The following is a 19,336-nucleotide window of genomic DNA, read 5'->3' on the forward strand; positions in this document are numbered from 1 at the left end:
TGCCCAGCCCTGAGATCAGAAGAGGTGCCAGTTCTTTACCAAGAAAAACAAGCAAAAATATATTGGCTAGCTTAGAGCTATTTGACTCGACCGCGATGTTAGTTTCTTAATTTTTAAATGTAACCTGGGTTTTATCAATTGTTGTGCTTAAATTTTTTAAAATAGTGGATGTGACAGGATCGGTAAGCCCTCACTGTAATTTTACTGCCTGCATTCAGCCTTTGAGGCTCGCACATAGACCATAATAGGACAAGAGATTGAGTTCTTCAAAAAGTAATTACAGCTTCTTTCTTTGTAATCTGCTTTATTATGCTTATATTTAAACCATCGCTGAATGGAGGCCGGAGTTGTTAAACACCGACTTTGCTGTTTCATTAGGGCTTAATGTGCTGTGCATTAGGGCATTTGCGTCATCTTTATGGGGGAGCTCTTAGTCCTTAGATCAGGTTATAAACGTCGGAGTCCTGTCAAGATGTGCTTCCCACGGGAAAGTGTTTAAGCTATCCCAAGTTTATAAACGCTCACGAGGTACATGTTGCCTTTCCATATTAGTATACCTTTTCTCTTATTGTGCATTATTCAAGACTCCCAGAAGGTAGTTACAGGATTCTAGCTATTAAATTTATTTTGGCCTTCAATGAAATTTTAAGGTTAATAGAAAAATCTCACTATTAACTTACCAGTTACTGTCTTGTGTCTGAGTTAGGAGCACTGCATTTCTCTTCTGTAAATATTTTTATCAGGGTTGCACAATATGTCATGTTAGAAGCAGGAAGAACAGATTTTAGAGATGGGAAGTCATCCTTTGTAGTTGTATTTTCATATTTAACTCTATGAGCTTTATAGATCCTTAACATATGCCAGTGCATTCATTTGAACAGGGGGTTAACAGCTTGGTCTGGAAAAAAAAATTCCAAGAACATTAATCTCATTTTGGTTTATTTTGACTTTTCTTGAATTCTACTTCCAAATATTTATTTTTTGCCTTGGAGTTTCCTTTGATCTGGAGTAGGAGGGAAGTTGTAGATCTTAGCAGGTTCTGTTTCTTTGTTTTTCTGAGTTGAGGACAATTGCACTTCAGAACAACTGGTGAATGAGACTTTAATCACTTCAGACTGTCTATAGAGTACAGAATGTTTGTCATATGAACCCATACTTGTTTTTAGGTCTGTGTCTCTTTAACAAGTAATAAAGTGTGCAAAATAAAACATATGCTCACCCTAAGGCCATCAAACAAAGTAAAGTTCTGGCATTTACCAGGTTATTTTCCTCATCAAGATGGTGGAGCTGGATAGTGTAGCCTTCCCTGGGGGGAATAGAGTAGTTTGACTGTCTTCACTAATCCTCTTACCTGCATGTTGGTTAAATCTCCATGTGGCTTTGTTGCATGGGAATCACTATGATGAATGTCAGTCACTTTCTTGAATATCCATATTTCTCTCTAGGCAGAATGTTGAGAAGAAGAAATCCATGGTTATTAGTGCAGCTAATCAAATTTAGCTTTATTCAACTCTTAATAAAAAATGTTTTAAGGGGCGCCTGGGTGGCTCAGTTGGTTAAGCGTCTGATTTCGGCTCAGGTCATGATCTCACGGCTTATTAGTTTGAGCCCTGCATCGGGCTCTGTGCTGACAGCTCAGAGCCTGGAGCCTGTTTCAGAGTCTGTGTCTCCCTCTCTGTCTGCCCCTCCCCTGTTTGTTCTCTGTCTCTCTCTGTATCTCAAAAATAAATAAACGTTAAATTTTTTTTTAAGTTTTAAAAAATTAAAAAAAAAAAAGATCCTTAAGTGGCCTGCTCTGCTAACCATATCAAGTCAGCAGATCAGTCAGTGTTTTTTGTTCCTTGGTCATTGGAATTATAGAATACATGGTGCTGTTTGGAAACACGGATCCATAAGTAGTGGCCAACCCCAGGCAAGTTTGGAGGGATGGGTTTCATGAAGTCTGTTTCTGAGAATCGTTAGCCTGTAGACCTCTTGAATTCTTCATCATATGGTTTTAAAGTTTGAAGTAAGTGTTAGGCATTTTCAGACTATCAGAGAAGATCTTGGCTTTATTTAAATTGGAAGTCAAATGTAAAATTTATTTTTCTGTATTTTAATTTGAGTCATATGTTTTTCATCAAGAGCTTATATAATCAAAATTGTACATATCTTTTGGATTTTCTTCCTATTTTGGATTCACTTCTCACAATAGCTAACAATTTATTAAGGGTTTCTTTCATGCATGTTTCTTTACGTGTATTAATTATCTTCATAAAAATGCTGTAGTGATGTAAACATCACTACTATGCCCATTTTTTTAAGTGAGAAAGTGGGCATAGAGGAATTCAAGTAACCTGTCCTAGATCAAAGTGTTGTATAAGTAGGGTAAATGGGATCTAAGCCAAGGTACACAGGCTACTGAAAACTTTTTCACAACCACTGTGGTACATGAACTTCTCAAATACAAGACTGAGTTAACAAAAGCAATGGAAGACGGGCCAACTGAATGTAAGGGAAGAGATACAAGTCTGGTGCACCAGGACTCTTTGATCATATTCTGTGACTCGCATTGAATTTGGGGACTTAAGTGATTTTTTTTTTTTTAAGATTCTCTTACCCAGTCCAAGCAGTGTAATGCTGCCTTATTTGAACTTACTAGACTCATAATTGAAATGACTGAAAAGAAAATGAATGTTGTGATTTTTTTTCTTTTTTCTTTCTTCTTATTTTTGATTACTGTGATTCATTCCCACTGGTACTTTTGCTACAGAAACTAGTTCTAATACAGTGAGGAAGGGCCAGTTTTTTATTTAATCACTTGAGGGTGCAATGGTTTATCTCCAAATGAAGCACCATTTTATCCATGTATTTGATTTGGTTCATATTCCCCTCATTTGGAGGACTTTGTTTTAGAGATTTGTGATTTAAAATATGGCCTGAGAGTTAAATTCTTCTCTTCTGGTTACTAGGCACAGTCTAGGAGTTGGTTTTTCTATGAAAGTTAACTATTACAGAGATGCATTCGGCTCCCATTTAAATGTATTCTCCATGGCTATGTAATTAAAGTTTTTTTTCTCTGCCTGAGAGTAAGTACAGGAATGGGTGTGAGGCACAGAAGACACGTGAGTGTCTTTAAAGTGTCTCATGTGCATGTTCTGCGCACCCCAACCAAGCTCAGAGCCCTGTGGTCTCCCTGCATTCTGAAAGTGAGGGGTGTGGTCAGAGGGAGGGACTTGAGAAATACTTCCCTCATCTCCCAGTCCCCCTTTAAGGTAGATGAGTCGCTGATGTCAGCCTGTCAGATGGAAGAATACCTGAATTCTTTCATGAGTCCAGTAACATATTTGGGGATCTTATAATAAACAGTGGTTTGTTCTAAGACCTGTTTTTCCAGCCGATGGGTGGTTCCACTGGCATTTCAAAGTCAACCTGCCTAAAGTTAAAGTTGTTAGCTTCTTCCCTAATGTCCCTCCTCCCCTCTGCCCTGTATTCCCACTTCCGGTTGGTGAGGCTGCAAATTCTACAGTTATCCTGAATTTCTTTCTGATGTGTATCTCCCCCCAAACAATGGAGTAGTTTGCTCCAGTCTTCCCCATGTTATGCTTGTCCCACCCCCACCCTTAATGTTCTTAGCAGATTCTTAGTGGTTTCTTAGTTACTTCTTGTCTCTTTCTGCTACCTTCTGTTCTCTTCGTTTCCTTTATCTTCTGCTCTTGCCTCAACCCCATACCTTCCTCCATCCTTCCTCTTTTCTTTTCCTGTCTCTCTTCTCCCTTCTCTTCCTCTTCTCCTTTCTCTTCTCCCTCTTTTCCTCCCTCACTCCCTTTAATTTTTTTAAAAATGTTTAATGCTTTATTTATTTCTGAGAGAGAGAGAGAGAGAGAGAGAGACAGCGTGAGCAGGGGAGGGTCAGAGAGAGAGGGAGACACAGAATTCGAAGCAGGCTTCAGGCTCTGAGCTGGCTGTCAGCATAGAGCCTGACGCAGGGCTCAAACCCACGAACCGTGAGATCATGACCTGAGCTGAAGTCGGATGCCCAACCGACTGAGCCACCCAGGAAACCCCTCCCTTTATTTAATTTTTAAAAATTCTGCTTAGTGAGCCCTCATCCTACATCTTATAGGAAGTATAGGTCTACTTTCTAGAAAACGTGTTATCATTTTAATTATATAAATATGTATAATTCTCCAGTCTCTCCACTAAGACCTTGTTTTTCCAAATTCTCTCTTACCACCCCTCACCCCCACCCCTGCCTCCGAGTCTCCCTTCACATTTCCCGAGAACAGCTTGCACCTTTTCACTGCCATTCACTCTGGACTCACTTTGTTTTCTGTACTTGAAAAGCCTTTCCATAATCACTGCCTTTGAGGCTCATCTCAAATGGCAGCTCCTGTGTCCATGGCTCAGTTATGCCCTCCTTCCGAAGCTGACCTGGCCCTGTTGCTTGGGTCCTTTACCTCTGTGTTGTCATGGAACTGGGTACTTCTCCCAGCAGAAGCGCGTGTACTCCACTGTCCTTGTCACCTGTGTCCTTGCGAGCTCTCTGCGGCAGCCCACAGATATTTTGGGGTTTTGGACTCTGTTGCTTCTTTGTGTATCATCTGTGTTTGGCACACAGTAGGCATGCAACAAAGCACCCTTCCCTAGAGGAAGGGCGTTCCACAGCGCCACCACTCTGTTTCCCCAGTTAAGACGCTCTTTAGCACAAATACACAATTCTTATTTATCTCCATTATGAGCCAGAGGCAGAGCTGGGTCCGATGCAGGAGAGGTTAGTTCTGTGGATAACGTACCCAGCCTTATAATCCACCTGCATTACATTTTCTGTTTCGTTGGCATTTTTCCTCATAAAACAATGTTCTTCTAAATTACTGAGACTGATTTTAAGATTGATTGGTATTCTGTCAGCCCAAATACCAAATAATCATAGAGGCTTAGCTCAGTTTATTATGCCAAGTGATGTAGGAAAAAAGTTGGGGTGGACTCTTGATGGCTGTTATCCAAAAGCTCATAATAAAAATGTGCATAATTCAATTAAAATTTTTTTTTATTTTTGAGAGAGAGAGACAGAGTGAGAGCAGGGGAGGGGCAGAGAGAGAGGAAGACACAGAATCCGAAGCAGGCTCCAGGCTCTCAGCTGTCAGCACAGAGCCCAACGTGGGGCTTGAACCCACAAACCGTGAGATCATGACCTGAGCCAAAGTCAGATGCTTAACTGACTGAGCCACCCAGGTGCCCCCCAAATGTGCAAGTTTAATATGCAGTGTTTTACACTTAAAATCAAATTGAGTTTTCATCCCCCCCCCCCCGCCCTGCAAAAAATATAGTTGGCTCTTATAATTCATAAGCTTTATTGGATTTGTTCCTTATTTTCGAGATGGTATTTATTGGTGTTACTGCAGGGTCACCAGGAACAGCAGGAATACGATGTGAGAGCATGGGACTAAGATCGAAATATGTAAACGTTTCGTCTCCACCAGGGGCGCATCACTGCAGAGCCCTCCATGCCACGCGCTGCTTTGTGAAGCGTGCTCCAGGGCACAAACGTTGCACATTCATTCTGACTGTAGTTCCTTTCAGCCAAAATCGGCCCTGACAGATTTCTTCAAGCTCTTTGTAACTTCAGTATTCGAACAGTGATTTTTAACAACTTAGCTTTTTATTAGGTGAAGGTTTTACTTTTTTGACTAACAGCCCCATAACCTCAAGTCCCCTTAAATTAGTACCCTCCTGATTGTCTCTGTTGCTATCAATTATAGTACTTGAAAATGAACCACATCTGAGGAAGAGTTTGTGTTTAGTTCAAACAACTCTTTTTGTTCCACTGACAATAAGTACGTGTGCTGGAGTGTCATTTTGAGAGTTCTGAGGCTTCAAGAAATCTTTTCCTTTGACGTAGTCTCTTAGATATCATTCTTACTAGTTTTATTCTGTGTTATTAGAAGGACATAAATTAATTAAGGTTAAAGCCTTTGAAAAGAAAGCCAGCCTTTTACATTTTTAACTTCAACAGTGAAGCATTTTTGTGAAAAGGCATACATAAATTATAAACAAAGACAATGAAACATACTACATGGAAGGAATAGTTTCTAAAACTAAGTTAAAAGTGGAATTAAAAGCCATTATAGTCCTTATTCAGTGAAAAGTAACTTCAAATCTTCTTTTTCATGCCTTAACAGGTAAGTTGGGAGCTTCTATACAACTATAGCTCATAAGCTATATGGCTAGGGAGCCATTTGTTTTTGGGTGAAAGATACATTTTGTTCAGTGTTTTGAAGAAGCCCAAGTACGTCAGGTTGAGTCAGCAAGGAGTATGTGAATTACACTCACTTTCTTTAAATCCCAGGTAATTTAGGGGTCTTGGCGGGAATTTTCATCTGTGCTCAAATCAACGATAATGAGTCCATTCAACCCAAATGTACTGAGCCCTTGCTTACCTCCAAAGATGAATAAAATATCATTCGTGCAGTCCAAGAAAAAATATAAACAGAAGCATTAGCTTAGTAAAAACAGAATCCTACCTATTCATGTATAGCTGAGAATACTATGAGTTTGTGAGTTTATGAGTTTGTCATTGAATGACTTCACCAATTTCCCACTATGTAGTCTTTTCTTCCACTTATCAGGAGAAATTAAATTAGGTAGTTCATTTTATTAAATAATAATCCCGTTCATGTGACTAGTACTGTTGAATGTGCTAACATGGCCTTCACTAGGTACATGTGCCTATTTACATCTCAGTTAAAAGTAGTGAAAAGTTAATAAAAAGTACTTTAATCAGTTCTTCAGTTGCACTAGCCCTATTTGAAGTGTTTAGTAGCCACATATAGCTCATGGCTATGAGAGACAGGATAGACTGCAGAACATTTCCAGCATCTCAGAAAGTTCTGTTGGATGGTGCTGATATCCAGTTTGCAAATCAGTTTCAGATACCTTCTCTCAGTTGATCCTCACAATAATCCTACAAGATGGCAAGGTGTTCCCTGTTACTGGTATCCCTAAAGATGGAGAAACTGAGGGGCCAGGAGGCTAAATCATGTATCTTTGCGTAGACTTTAACTTCTAGACTTCCCATGGGAGCAAGCAAATCCAAGTAATAGTAATAGAAATGAATAAAGAATTTTATCTACAGATGTTGATCTTCTGATAATTTAAAGGCAGAGACATGGCCTCACTTGTTCACCGTTATATTCCAGCATCTATCACAGAGATTGGCACAAACTAAGTATTCAATAGCTACTGATTAGATGAATGAATAGGTGTAATTTTTGGTCCAAACAGAATTTACAGTTTAATAGAAATTTTGAAATATGGATATCTGTGTCAAAGAAATTGCTGGATTAACGGATTATAATTATAATTCTGCTTAGCAGAAGAAAAACAGATTGAAACTTACACTCTTTATTCTGCTTGTGATCTCTTTTTTAGTAGAGTCATAGCTAGAGAATGGTAACTTCTTTTCTATACCTTGCTGGGTTCAGTCGTTTGAAAAGTTTGAAATAATTCTCTGAATGTGTAGGTGCTCTTTCCTGGCAATGAGACTCAATTACCTGTTGCTGCAAATACTTATTTAGTATGAGTGTTATTGCTATGTATTTGTGTTTAATCTAGGAGACAATTGTTTTAAGTTAACATTTGGAGGTCATGAAAATACAGTGAAGATGGTCAGTAGTCTTACGTATGGTCTCCTAAAATTATAAATTATATTTTATTTTAAAATGGCATTTAAATGTGTGAATCAGCTTATTTGACCATGACTTAAGTGTACAGCTCTTACAAAGAAAGTATAAAAATGTCCCCAAGTGTAGCCTTTAGATCGTTTTGAAAGAGAAAAGTAATAGAACACTAAATAACAATGTTTCCGAAAGTTGGCTTTTATAATATGTAAAATATATAATTCTAACATTATATTAGCTTTAAGTAATATAAAAACTAATATGATTTACTATTTACCAAGAAGGCAAATAGATAATCTATGGCAGTGCCATTATAGTTGTTCTTGTCATTAAATGAGATCCTTGTGCTTTTGTTTGCCTGTTTGGGTGGTTTTTAAAATAGTATCTTACATGATAGTCTTTAAATTTTTTTTAATGTTTATTTTTTAGAGAGAGAGAGCATGAGTGGAGGAGGGACAGAGAGAGGGAGATATAGAATCCAAGACAGGCTCCAGGCTCCATGCTGTCAGTACAGAGCCTGCCATAGGACTTGAACCCTCGAACTGCGAGATCATGACCTCAACCGACTCAACCACCCAGGCACCCCAAATGAGTATCTTACATAACAATCTTAAGTAATGGAACTGGCTGGTTTTCTGTGGGTAAAAAAAACACAACTTGTAGACACGCAAATACTACCAACTTAAAAGATTTAATGTGGTTTTCATAGCAACTCAGTTAATCCTAAGCCAAAATGCTTTACTGGCACTTTTGATTTTGTGTACAGAATGGCCTTTCTTCTATGGTCTCTTCACCTGAGAGTAGTCATTTTTAGCCTGGATTTTCTGACTTTTAAAGTTGTCAAATACTGGAAGGGATACTGTGATGGCTTAATAATAATTTTGATTTACTTGAGAATCCTATGGTTAGGGATTTCTTAGGACTTTGTATAAGTTCTCTTTGTTCAGCCCTTCCAGCGTGTACATGGCATATGAGACTTGAAGATTGCAAAATCAAAGAAGTAGTGATGATATGTCATGATTTCTCAGGAATCCCTTTCTACAAGAAGAAGTTACAGATATTTTATATCAGGAATATCGACAACTCTGAAGCTAAAAGCTAGTAACTGAAGCAGGAAAAGTTTTGCATACTGATTGTTTACTCACATTAGAGAAGAATGGCATGCTTTTCAATTTGCCCCCCTTGATTCAAGCTGAAGTTCCTGCACAAAGTATCAGAGTTGATGGAATACCACTTAAATGCTTTGTTTCTGAAAATAAGGTTTTTCCTCACCCCCAGGGAACTTGGGAATAGATGGAGGGATTTTACATCTCAGAGCAAATTTGAGTTGTTTCTAGTACCTGACATGCTAGGTTAGAGAGGTGAACAGACCGTAACCTGGTGTTCTGGCTTTGACATCTCTCACACTGCTGATTGCCATGCTCCTGGCTGCTGGGATACCCCATTCTTCCCTCTCTGGTTAGATGATGCTCTGCCCTTGGTGGACTGAAGTCTGTGCTTGCCATGGGTGCATGTGGACATCACCCAAACTGATACATTGTCATTCTTGGGTTACAGGCTATGAGAGACCCTTGTAAATTATTATCTTAATATAGAGTAAGGCTTGAGCGATTTCTCTGTTCATGCACATTTCCTAGAACTCTAATACTGGAAATAAAAGTGGAGGTTGCCCCAGTTAGGCCAACTCTTGGCCGGACAGGTTAGGTAATTTGATCAAGATCACGGCCTCTCTTTAAGCCGCAGCATGGCTTACAGACTTAGTCCTGTACAGCAGAGGTACAAGCGTGTCTCTCAGTGTGCTAAGGGAATATTATTTGCATATTAAGTAGAAACTCTTAAATGATTTTGAGATGCTTGAGACTTTTCTCCTAGAGTGATTTGGATATGAGCAGTGATCGCACATGTCATTTTTGAGCAGCTGGTGAAGATGGCAGAATGTGATTATGTCACGTGCTTAATCTATTACATCTGGTAGCTAGAAAAATTTAGAAATTCTCTGAGAGTTGGAAGAGGAGATCTCTCCATTTTTAGAGGATTTCTATCAAAAACTCTGTTTTAAAACAGGAATTCTGTCAGCTCAGAGGTGGCACTTAGTTAAACTGCCTGCTACAGTGCCTACTGAGGAAGGACTTTATATAACGTGACCTTTGAATACCTTCATTGCCCTAATGCTGTAAGTTTTATAATTTTGGATAGAAGGAAGAGCTATGATCCTGTTTATGGTGGGATTATTTTATTTTTGGCCTTTGAACATCCCCATGACCCACTGAGACAGAGCTTTGATCAAATGAGGCCCTAGAAGGTTTTTTCTTTTCCTTTATCCTAGACTGGGAAACATTTTACACTCTTTAGAGTTTAGACATTAGACCTTCTGCACTAGGACTTCAGGCCCACTGCCTTAATTTCATTTTTAGTCTAAATAGTTCCTGCTTGGACTTTAATTACAAGCCATTTTTGTGGTCATGTTAGCAACCTTTATTTTCCCCGAAGGGTAGACTTCATCTTTGCCCAAAGCTTCATCGCTGTAGGAACTGAGCAAGGATTTCCTTGGAGAACGTCTACATTGAGCAGTCTCTAAGCAACTGCCTCTGGTTTTGACAGCAACCCTTAACTTCATGAAAAGAAATCCCCTGTGATTTGGGTGCTTCTGCAAGCATGTGGTTTGAAGGAGGCAGTAGTAAAACTACTTACATGAAAATTGTTTTCTTGGCTTTTTAAAAAAATATTAAATCCATTGAATTAGTTATAGTACTCTTATTACTTATCTTTATTTGTTGCTTTGGCCAAAACTATTTACCATAATGAGCCTCTCAAAGAGTAGCTATTGAGAAATGAAGAGTGCATTTCTTTGGCTCTGATTATTCAAGTGATTTCATAAGAAGCAGAAGTACTATTGTATTTTTTGATGTGGAATACTTCGCCGTGTCCCCTCCTCCCTCCTACAGAGAGCACTGAAGTACTGACACCTTTAAAGTAACATCCGTCTCTTCTATACCAGGTCACTTCCGGTGGAACATTCATTGGCATTGGACGGAAGACACCAGATTGCCAAGGAAACACCAAGTACTTCCGCTGTAAATTCTGCAATTTCACTTACATGGGCAACTCTTCCACGGAACTAGAACAGCATTTTCTTCAGACTCACCCGAACAAAATCAAAGCTTCTCTCCCCTCCTCTGAGGGGGCGAAACCTTCAGAGAAAAACTCTAGCAAATCCATCCCTGCACTTCGGTCCAGTGATTCTGGGGACTTGGGCAAGTGGCAGGACAAGGTCACAGTCAAGGCGGGAGACGATACTCCCGTTGGCTACTCGGTGCCCATCAAGCCCCTCGATTCCTCAAGACAAAATGGTACAGAGGCCACCAGTTACTACTGGTGTAAGTTTTGCAGTTTCAGCTGTGAGTCATCCAGCTCACTTAAACTGTTAGAACATTACGGCAAACAGCATGGAGGAGCGCAGTCAGGCAGCCTTAATCCAGAATTGAATGATAAGCTTTCCAGGGGCTCTGTCATTAATCAGAATGATCTAGCCAAAAGTGCAGAAGGAGAGCCAATGACCAAGGCAGACAAGGGCTCTAGCGGGGCTAAAAAGAAGGATTTCTCCAGCAAGGGCTCAGAGGATAACATGGTGACGAGCTACAATTGTCAGTTCTGCGACTTTAGATACTCCAAAAGCCACGGCCCCGATGTAATTGTCGTGGGGCCGCTTCTCCGTCACTATCAGCAGCTCCATAACATTCATAAGTGTACCATTAAACACTGTCCATTCTGTCCCAGAGGCCTTTGCAGCCCAGAAAAGCACCTTGGAGAAATTACTTATCCATTTGCATGTAGAAAAAGTAATTGTTCCCACTGTGCACTCTTGCTTTTGCACTTGTCTCCTGGGGCGGCTGGAAGCTCGAGAGTCAAACACCAGTGCCATCAATGCTCATTCTCCACCCCTGATGTAGACGTGCTCCTCTTCCATTATGAGAGTGTGCATGAGTCACAGGCATCGGATGTCAAACAGGAAGCCAATCATCTGCAAGGATCGGATGGGCAGCCAGCTGTCAAGGAAAGCAAAGAACACTCATGTACCAAATGTGATTTCATTACCCAGGTGGAAGAAGAGATTTCCCGACACTACAGGTAAGTCATAGTGGGATGGGGGGCAGAGAGGGATATCAAGAGAATGAAAGGAAGAATCCAGAGGGCTGATCCAAGAATCGTCGGGAATGATTGCAGTGACTTGGGGAAGTTGCAGGACAAGAAAGCATAAAAGATTGCTCATAAAAATGCAGATTACGTGTTTATAGCTGTGGTAACCACAGATTCTAATTTGGTTACTTGTTTCAGACCATTTACTCTTCTGCTTCATACCTGTTTTATGCCATTTACTGAATATGTTTTAAAATTTGCAGTGATGATGGTAATACTGATAAATTTCCTTATTTACCACAATTCATTTATTTGTCCTTGCTAAGTGATTCCACATCCCATATTTGTTGATGGAGGAGCTCCCAAATGAAAGGTGCCATTATAATATGTTCTCTTCTCTGTCCCAACTGGAAAACGATCTGCTTGAGAACACATTACTCATATTTCTTTTCAAATGAGAATGAACATCCTTCTGGCTCTAAAACATTGAGCAACACCCTTGTTTCGCAAAGAAACTATAATCTGAAGGTGAGCATTTTGTCATATGTGTGACTTTGGACTTCTGTACATTCACTCCTTGGAGCAGGTAAAGCCATGTCAGCTCTTTCAGATTCGTAAACAGATACAGGGTATTTTCATTTTCTTTCCCACTTCGACTCTATTCTCTTTATAAATGTTAGTGTTCCCAGTTCATCTTTTATATCTTCTAAAGATGGGCTTAGGATATGTATCCTTATTTCATTTCTGTATTCATTCCAAAAGTATCCATTATGCCAGGCATTGATAAAGGATAGAACAAGACGAGTATAGTCAGTGTCCACAGGGAACTTACAGTTTAGTAGGGAAGATGTTAACAGATCCTTGTGAGTATGAGTGTCGTAACAGATGAAGTAGGGGCTGCTTTGTTTCACTAGAATGACCTCATAGCCCAATATGGTAGAGAGGAAATGCCTCTTTGAAGAAGGAACATTTACACGAAGTCTTGGTTATATGACTAGGAATTAGTTTAGCACAATCCTGGTAATACAGCATGTTGAGATATTACTTGGCACGCAATGGGTGCTTTCTTGCTATTGTGCTTAGAGAAGCATAAACATAAAAAGCTTTATTTACTCTTTTTAAGTGTTTTTCCATATGTAGACTCAATATCCTAGTTTAAATATCTAGTTATTTTTTTTTCCTGTCCCAAGATTTTAAAGTTCCTCTCATTCTTTTTACAAGTGTGTTAGTATGAGTGCGTGTGTGTTTTGTCAGTCACCAGTAATGAAACAGTTCATGTCCAATAATAGGCTAATAATGTTAGATGTTAATTTGAAGGGCATCCTAATGTTCACAGTGAATCTAAATGTTCAGAAAACACTTCCTTGAGATTTACACTGTTTAATTTATAAGGTCAGCCCTAGGAAAGACACAGTCCTGCAATCAAATATATGTTCACACTTGGAGTGAGTGTTTCTGGCTCCTCTGATGTTAGCTGCATGTTAATTTATTTCTGGGCGAGCAGACATTAGCCTCCTTCTGAGCTTTACTAGTGCGCATATATGTTTTTTAGGTGCTGTAAAAATTAGGTAATCCTGTCTGTGTTTAAAGGAAGAGGAGGCTTTCTTTAATCATGAGGAAATAAGCCACCCCCCCCCCCCACACCCCTACATACACATCTGGATACCAGATCATTTCCATGAGTAGCTTTTCTTGAGGAAGCTGAAGCCATTGCTTGAAAACCTGTCTGGAAAAACAGACTTTCTGTATGCTTTCGTCAAACAAAAAAAAAAAATTCTCCCAAGCAATAAAAGTATGAATAAAAATATTACTGAATAATTTCAGAGTTTAGCTAATAGTAATGTAAATAAGCTCTAGAAGGAAGAGACTAGTCTTTTCTTGTTCACTGCTCTATCTACACAATTTAGCACAGTGCCAGAATGGCTAATAAGTGCTCAGTGAGTAGATCTTTAAGTAAATGAAGTGCCTGTGAGTTTTTGACTTCACAGTCGTTAAGGATAAGCCAAGATCTCCATGGTAAGTTACAGTTTAATCTTAGACTATTATATGGTCTAAAAACCTTCTGAGGATTTAGGGCACCATACCAAATGACAGTTGTCTGTGCATTTTGGATATAAGTCAGGCTTTCAGTATTTTATTAGATGAGAAAACTGAGCAGTACTTGTTCCTAGGGCATTAAAATACTCCTGTACTTGTTCTTAAAACCTGATGTGATTTGTGTGGTCCTACATCCTTTAGGGTGCTGAGTAGTTTATCTCCGATCTGTTTATGGGCTCTTACAGAAATATTTGAAATTTGGAGACTTATACTTTCAGAACTCTACTGAAGGTTGAACAACAGTGGAGGCTCTAGGGATGTGAAAGGAAATAGTTCTGTGGGCGCTGAAAATCTGTTCTATCAACGCATTTTCCCCACATGCTACATTTTGGAGATAGTATAAAAGAACAAGTTTACCATATTGCAGTAATATTTTTCTGGTTAAATTTATGTTGATTCATATTATTCGTGTCGGGAAACTTTCTCCATAATTCTGATATAACTACGGAATATTCTTGGCTTTTGAGTGCTTTATAAACAAGACTTAACAGTGTAGTAAAAAGGTAGTATAAGCTATGATCTATAAAATATGTAAAATCAGGTAGCTGTAAGAAAAAACTACAGCTGAGAAGCAGGAGAGTTGATTTAGAGCTATGAGTGAAATCCTTCCTGTGGATTCTCTTTGGTGGGCATTTTCATGAAGAACCAGGTTTAACCTCAGTTGAATTGCAAACGTCAGCAACTGGAACTTGATCAGTTCTCTTTTACTTATGGTGCCCCTTGCTCACATTTGACATGACTGTATTCCACCCATGAATTTGTTTCTCACACCCCATTTCTCTTATTATTTATTACTCGATTAAACAGTATACCCATTCTCTAGTTGACCACCATTCTCATCAAAGTTTTCAGCGTTGTAACTTATTTCTGGAGTCAGTAGGAGTACTGTACCCTTATAAAACAATGATACTAGATAAAACATACTTTTCAATGCCTTGCTAGACTCCTGTGAATTAAGAGAAACTTCTGAAGCTTTTCTTGTTTTTCCTTCACTAAAAGTGGACGAAATCCAGACTGGGGCGAAGTGAGCAGGAAGTATGGAGTGTGAGATTACACTGAGGCAAATACTAGTCGGTCAAGAGACTATGCCTGGAGTCACTGAGAGAGAGAGAGACTGCTGAATCTGAGTTTCACTTCAAGTTGACACCTTGAAGGTGGCTAAAGTGATTCCACATTTAGAGCCTTCTCTGACTCCTCTCAGAAGTAGGCACAAATTTGTCTATATGAAATACTCCAATTTTCACCTCCATGATATCTGTGGCACAAGATAAACCTTATCTTATAGAAGCTCATTATTATAAAAATTGACCATATACATAGGGATATAAACCATTTTATAGGAAATCAGTAGGAAATGTCATAATGGCTTTAGACACCCGGGGAAATTATAAATTATAAATATATAATAAATTATTCAGTTATAGAAATGTTTTTAAACTATATTTTTCAGTCATAGAAAAATATCATTTAAATAAATGAAAATCAGATTTGCAAGTTGATCAAACTACATGGACTATAAATGACTCGAAATACTCAAAAAAGAATCAAATAGCAGTTTTGAATTGAAAATATAATTATTGAAACTTAATATATTGATAGGTTCAGTAACAGATTGGCAAATGATAGAAGGCAAACAAGTTGATCGCAAGTTAAATCTGAAGACATTAGCCTGAATATTTAAGAGTGGAAGGGGATGGGAAGTATCAACAGTAGATAGTAGGTTATAAAAATATAGTAAGCTGTTTTAAACTGCATATAATTAGAGTTCCAGGAGGAAAGAATATATAGAATTATGTATAATAATTCTTCTATAATATAGAAGATAGGCAAGTAGTATTTGAGGAGATAATGGCAGATTTCCTAGAATTGAAAGATGAAAGATATAAGCACACATATACAAAAATATAACTTATACTAAACAGGGGTATAAGCAAATCAGTCATAGACACATTGTAGTAATAATTAAAATTCTAGAGAGGTCGTCTTAGAGCCTGTAGAGGGAAGCTACATATCAACTATTTAGAAAAGACAATTTGGCTGACTTTAGCAGACTTTATCAACAACAACAGAAACCAGAAGAGGGAGAAAGTCTGTTCAAAGTTTTGAAGGAAAAAACACAAATAATGATCAACCTACGTATTGTCTACATGTGAAAATAACCTTCCAAGAAAAAGCAAAATATTTTCTCATAGGCAAAAACCAGGGAACTGTGGATAAATCAAACAACCATAGTCTGCCTGATTTATGCAGCTAAAAAGAGATAGACTAAGATGTTGGGCAATGGAATATGAACATTTGTAGGGAATATGATCAGAAATAAGGTGCTATAAGGCCCTTGAATTGTCTGGAGTTAGTGAATTAGGACTTTGCAATGCATACTTGGAAACTTTTAAGGTTAACCAATGAAGGAATAGGAAATGGGTACATAATTTCTGAAGCTATAGAGAATGATACAACAAAATAAAATTCTATCTATTTTCTAAAAAATGGTAAGAGAGGATACAAGGTTAAAATGCATAAATAGATGAATATTTAAGTGTATAAATAGAATTCCAAAAGCAAGATGGTAAAAAAAAAAAGGAAAGACCAGCTATCAAAACCTGAATGAACCTGTGTAGATTGAACTTTCCACTTAAAAGGTATTGCCAGACTTAATAAAATGGAAAATCCAAGGGGCACATAGGTGGCTGTCTCAGTTGGTTAATCATCCGACTCTTGATTTTGGTTCAGGTCATGATCTCAAGCTTGTGGGATTGAGCCCTACAATGGGCTCTGTGCTGAGTAGGCAGCCTGCTTGGGATTCTCTCTTTCCCCTCTCCCTCTGCCCTTCTTCCCCTACTTGTTCACTCTCTCTCTCTCTCTCTCTCTCTCAAAATAAGTAAATAAACTTAACAAAAATAAATTTTAACTATATATAAGCTGTTTATAGGCTACACACTCAAAATATAAGGCTATGGAGAGTATGTAACAAAAAATTAGATGGAGTTATAAGCATTATAAACCAAAGGAATATTGAGATAGCTTTATTAATCTCATATAGTTTAGACTTTAATATAAAAAGCATAGGAGAGAGAAGTTGATACATAATGATAAGGGGTTCACTTCTTGAGAGAAAGAAAACAATTCTAAATATATAAAATATATATAAATCTATATGTAAAACAAAAATTGATGGGCAACTACAGGGAAAAATGGCAAACCACAATCACAGTGACAGAGTTAAAGAAACCTTTCTTATCAAGTTGAATGGAAAAAAAGTCTTCAAAATACAAAAGATTAGAACAGCAAATTAACAAACTTGTTTTAATTAAAATATATTCAGTTGTGCATCCAACAATTTAGAGTATTCACATGGTCTTCAAGCAGATTTAAAATACTTAGAAGAGTGGACAAGTATTAAGCCAAAAAGAAATCACATTTCAGAAAAACATATCATATAGAAAATATCCTTTGACTCAGTATAATTAAGTTGGGCCTCAGTAACAGAATAGATGAAGTTACACAAGGCAAAGAGTAACAAAAGAAACAGTGAAGTCACTTTATTTCAGAAAACTTGGATGTTAAAAAAAACTATAAAGGGTGGGTGCCTGGGTGACGCAGTTGGTCGATGAAACATGAGACTCATGATCTCAGTTTAGGTCATAATCTCACAGTACCTGAGTTCGAGCCCCACACGAGTTGGAGCTCTGCGCTGATGGCATGGAACCTGCTTGAGATTCTATCTCTCCTTCTCTCTGCCCCTCCCCTGCTTGTGCATATGCTCTCTCCCTCTCTCTTTCTCTCTCAAAATAAATAAATAAGCTTAAAAAACTGCAAAGAGTAAAACTGGTCAGTACATGTGACTGCATAAAGTGAATTTGACAAATTCTGACAATATCAGATGCTCGTATTCCCAATGAAAGCATAATTTCACTCAGATAATTTCTTTCATCAGCACACTAGGAAACCTGTGCAGAAGTGTTCAGAGTAGAATTTTTTGAAAGAGCAGAATGACCAAAACAAATTTCAGATACAAAACAGGAAAAAAGTACCAACTGATAATAATAGCGGTTATTATTAAATAATTTGTAGATTTTTATACAGTGGAATATTACACAGTAGTGAATTTGAATAAATGACAGTTGAATATGACATATGAATCTTATAAGCATAATTTTGGCTGAATAAAAACAAGTTGAATACTGTTTTTGGCTGGATACCATTTTATGTAGGGTCAAAAACAAGCAAAACAAAACCATATACGTATATTCATTATATATGTGTGTGTGTGTATTCACATATATGCCATATATATTCATATACATTCAGGTAAATATATGGAACTATACCACAAATGTAAGTTCTTCTGTATTATCTCTCTATGTGTATATAAATATACACACATACACATATACACACGTAGATCTCTCTGAATTTCTCTGTATATGTATATATGCCCACACACATAGAAGGCACATGGAATATATTTATCTATATAACAATATCCTATGATTCTATAATTCTATTGTAGTTTTTATTTTTTATAACATTTTTATAACAAAAATGAATATTTTATAAAATTCATTATTAAATATGAATGTGTATATATATATAAGCACACGTATATGTAGAATGTATATATGATTAACATTATATAAAATTTTTAAATGAAAATGAAATATCAATTTTCCACAATACACAAGTCCATTAAAGATTTGAGTGAATGTCCAGTTCCCCTTCTGATTAAATAATTACTTGAAAGTCATTAATAATGTTGTCTACCTGCTTGTTATCTAGAGTGTGTGAAAATTGACATACTTTTTGGTAGCGCATGTGATGACAAGCATCTGTCCAATTGAAGACTTATGAATGCATTAAAAATGTTTTAAAAAGTGTTTGAATCTTTTAAACATAAAATATATAACCTGGGCTGAAGGAAATAACACTGGATACCATCACTGGTCAAATTAATGTAGCTACTGCTCAAGTTCTACCTTATTTTTTAAAAAATTTTTAATGTTTTATTTATTACTGAGAGAGAGAGAGAGAGACAGTGTGAGCAGGAGAGGGTCAGAGACAGGGAGACACAGAATCTGAAGCAGGCTCCAGGCTCTGAGCTGGTTGTTAGCACAGAGCCCAATGCGGGGCTCGAACCCACGAACCGTGAGATCATGACCTGAGCTGAAGTCGGATGCTTAACCGAGTGAGCCACCCAGGTGCCCCTCAAGTTCTACCTTAAAAGAGCTCAGAAAGAACATAGTGTGCTCTGCTAATTCTGAAGGCTCGATTTTATGATAAGCACTTAATTATCAACACATCTTGAAAAGCCAAGTATACAGTGCATTAGGACAGAGTTTCTCAAAGGGTAGGACTGTGATGGTTACATTGAGGTTTGTGTATGATTATGTTACATGTTCTTTTAAACAATACCTAATAAATCAGTTGCCTGTAATACTCTGAAATGG

The 19,336-nt window shown here is 37.8% G+C and overlaps 1 protein-coding gene across 1 annotated transcript in view; it reads left to right on the top strand.

The window, feature by feature from the left end:
• The window catches only part of TRPS1 (transcriptional repressor GATA binding 1), a 253,018-nt gene that overhangs the window by 50,582 nt on the left and 183,100 nt on the right, over positions 1-19,336 (top strand). Inside the window, exon 3 of the mRNA XM_039227228.1 lies at positions 10,657-11,786. Within this exon, the coding sequence (XP_039083159.1) occupies positions 10,657-11,786 (1,130 nt within the window). The remainder of the gene's footprint in view (positions 1-10,656; positions 11,787-19,336) is intronic.

The sequence above is a fragment of the Hyaena hyaena genome, unplaced genomic scaffold (genome assembly GCF_003009895.1).
Source record: "Hyaena hyaena isolate Hyena2069 unplaced genomic scaffold, ASM300989v1 scaffold_26, whole genome shotgun sequence".
Taxonomy (NCBI): Eukaryota; Metazoa; Chordata; class Mammalia; order Carnivora; family Hyaenidae; genus Hyaena; species Hyaena hyaena.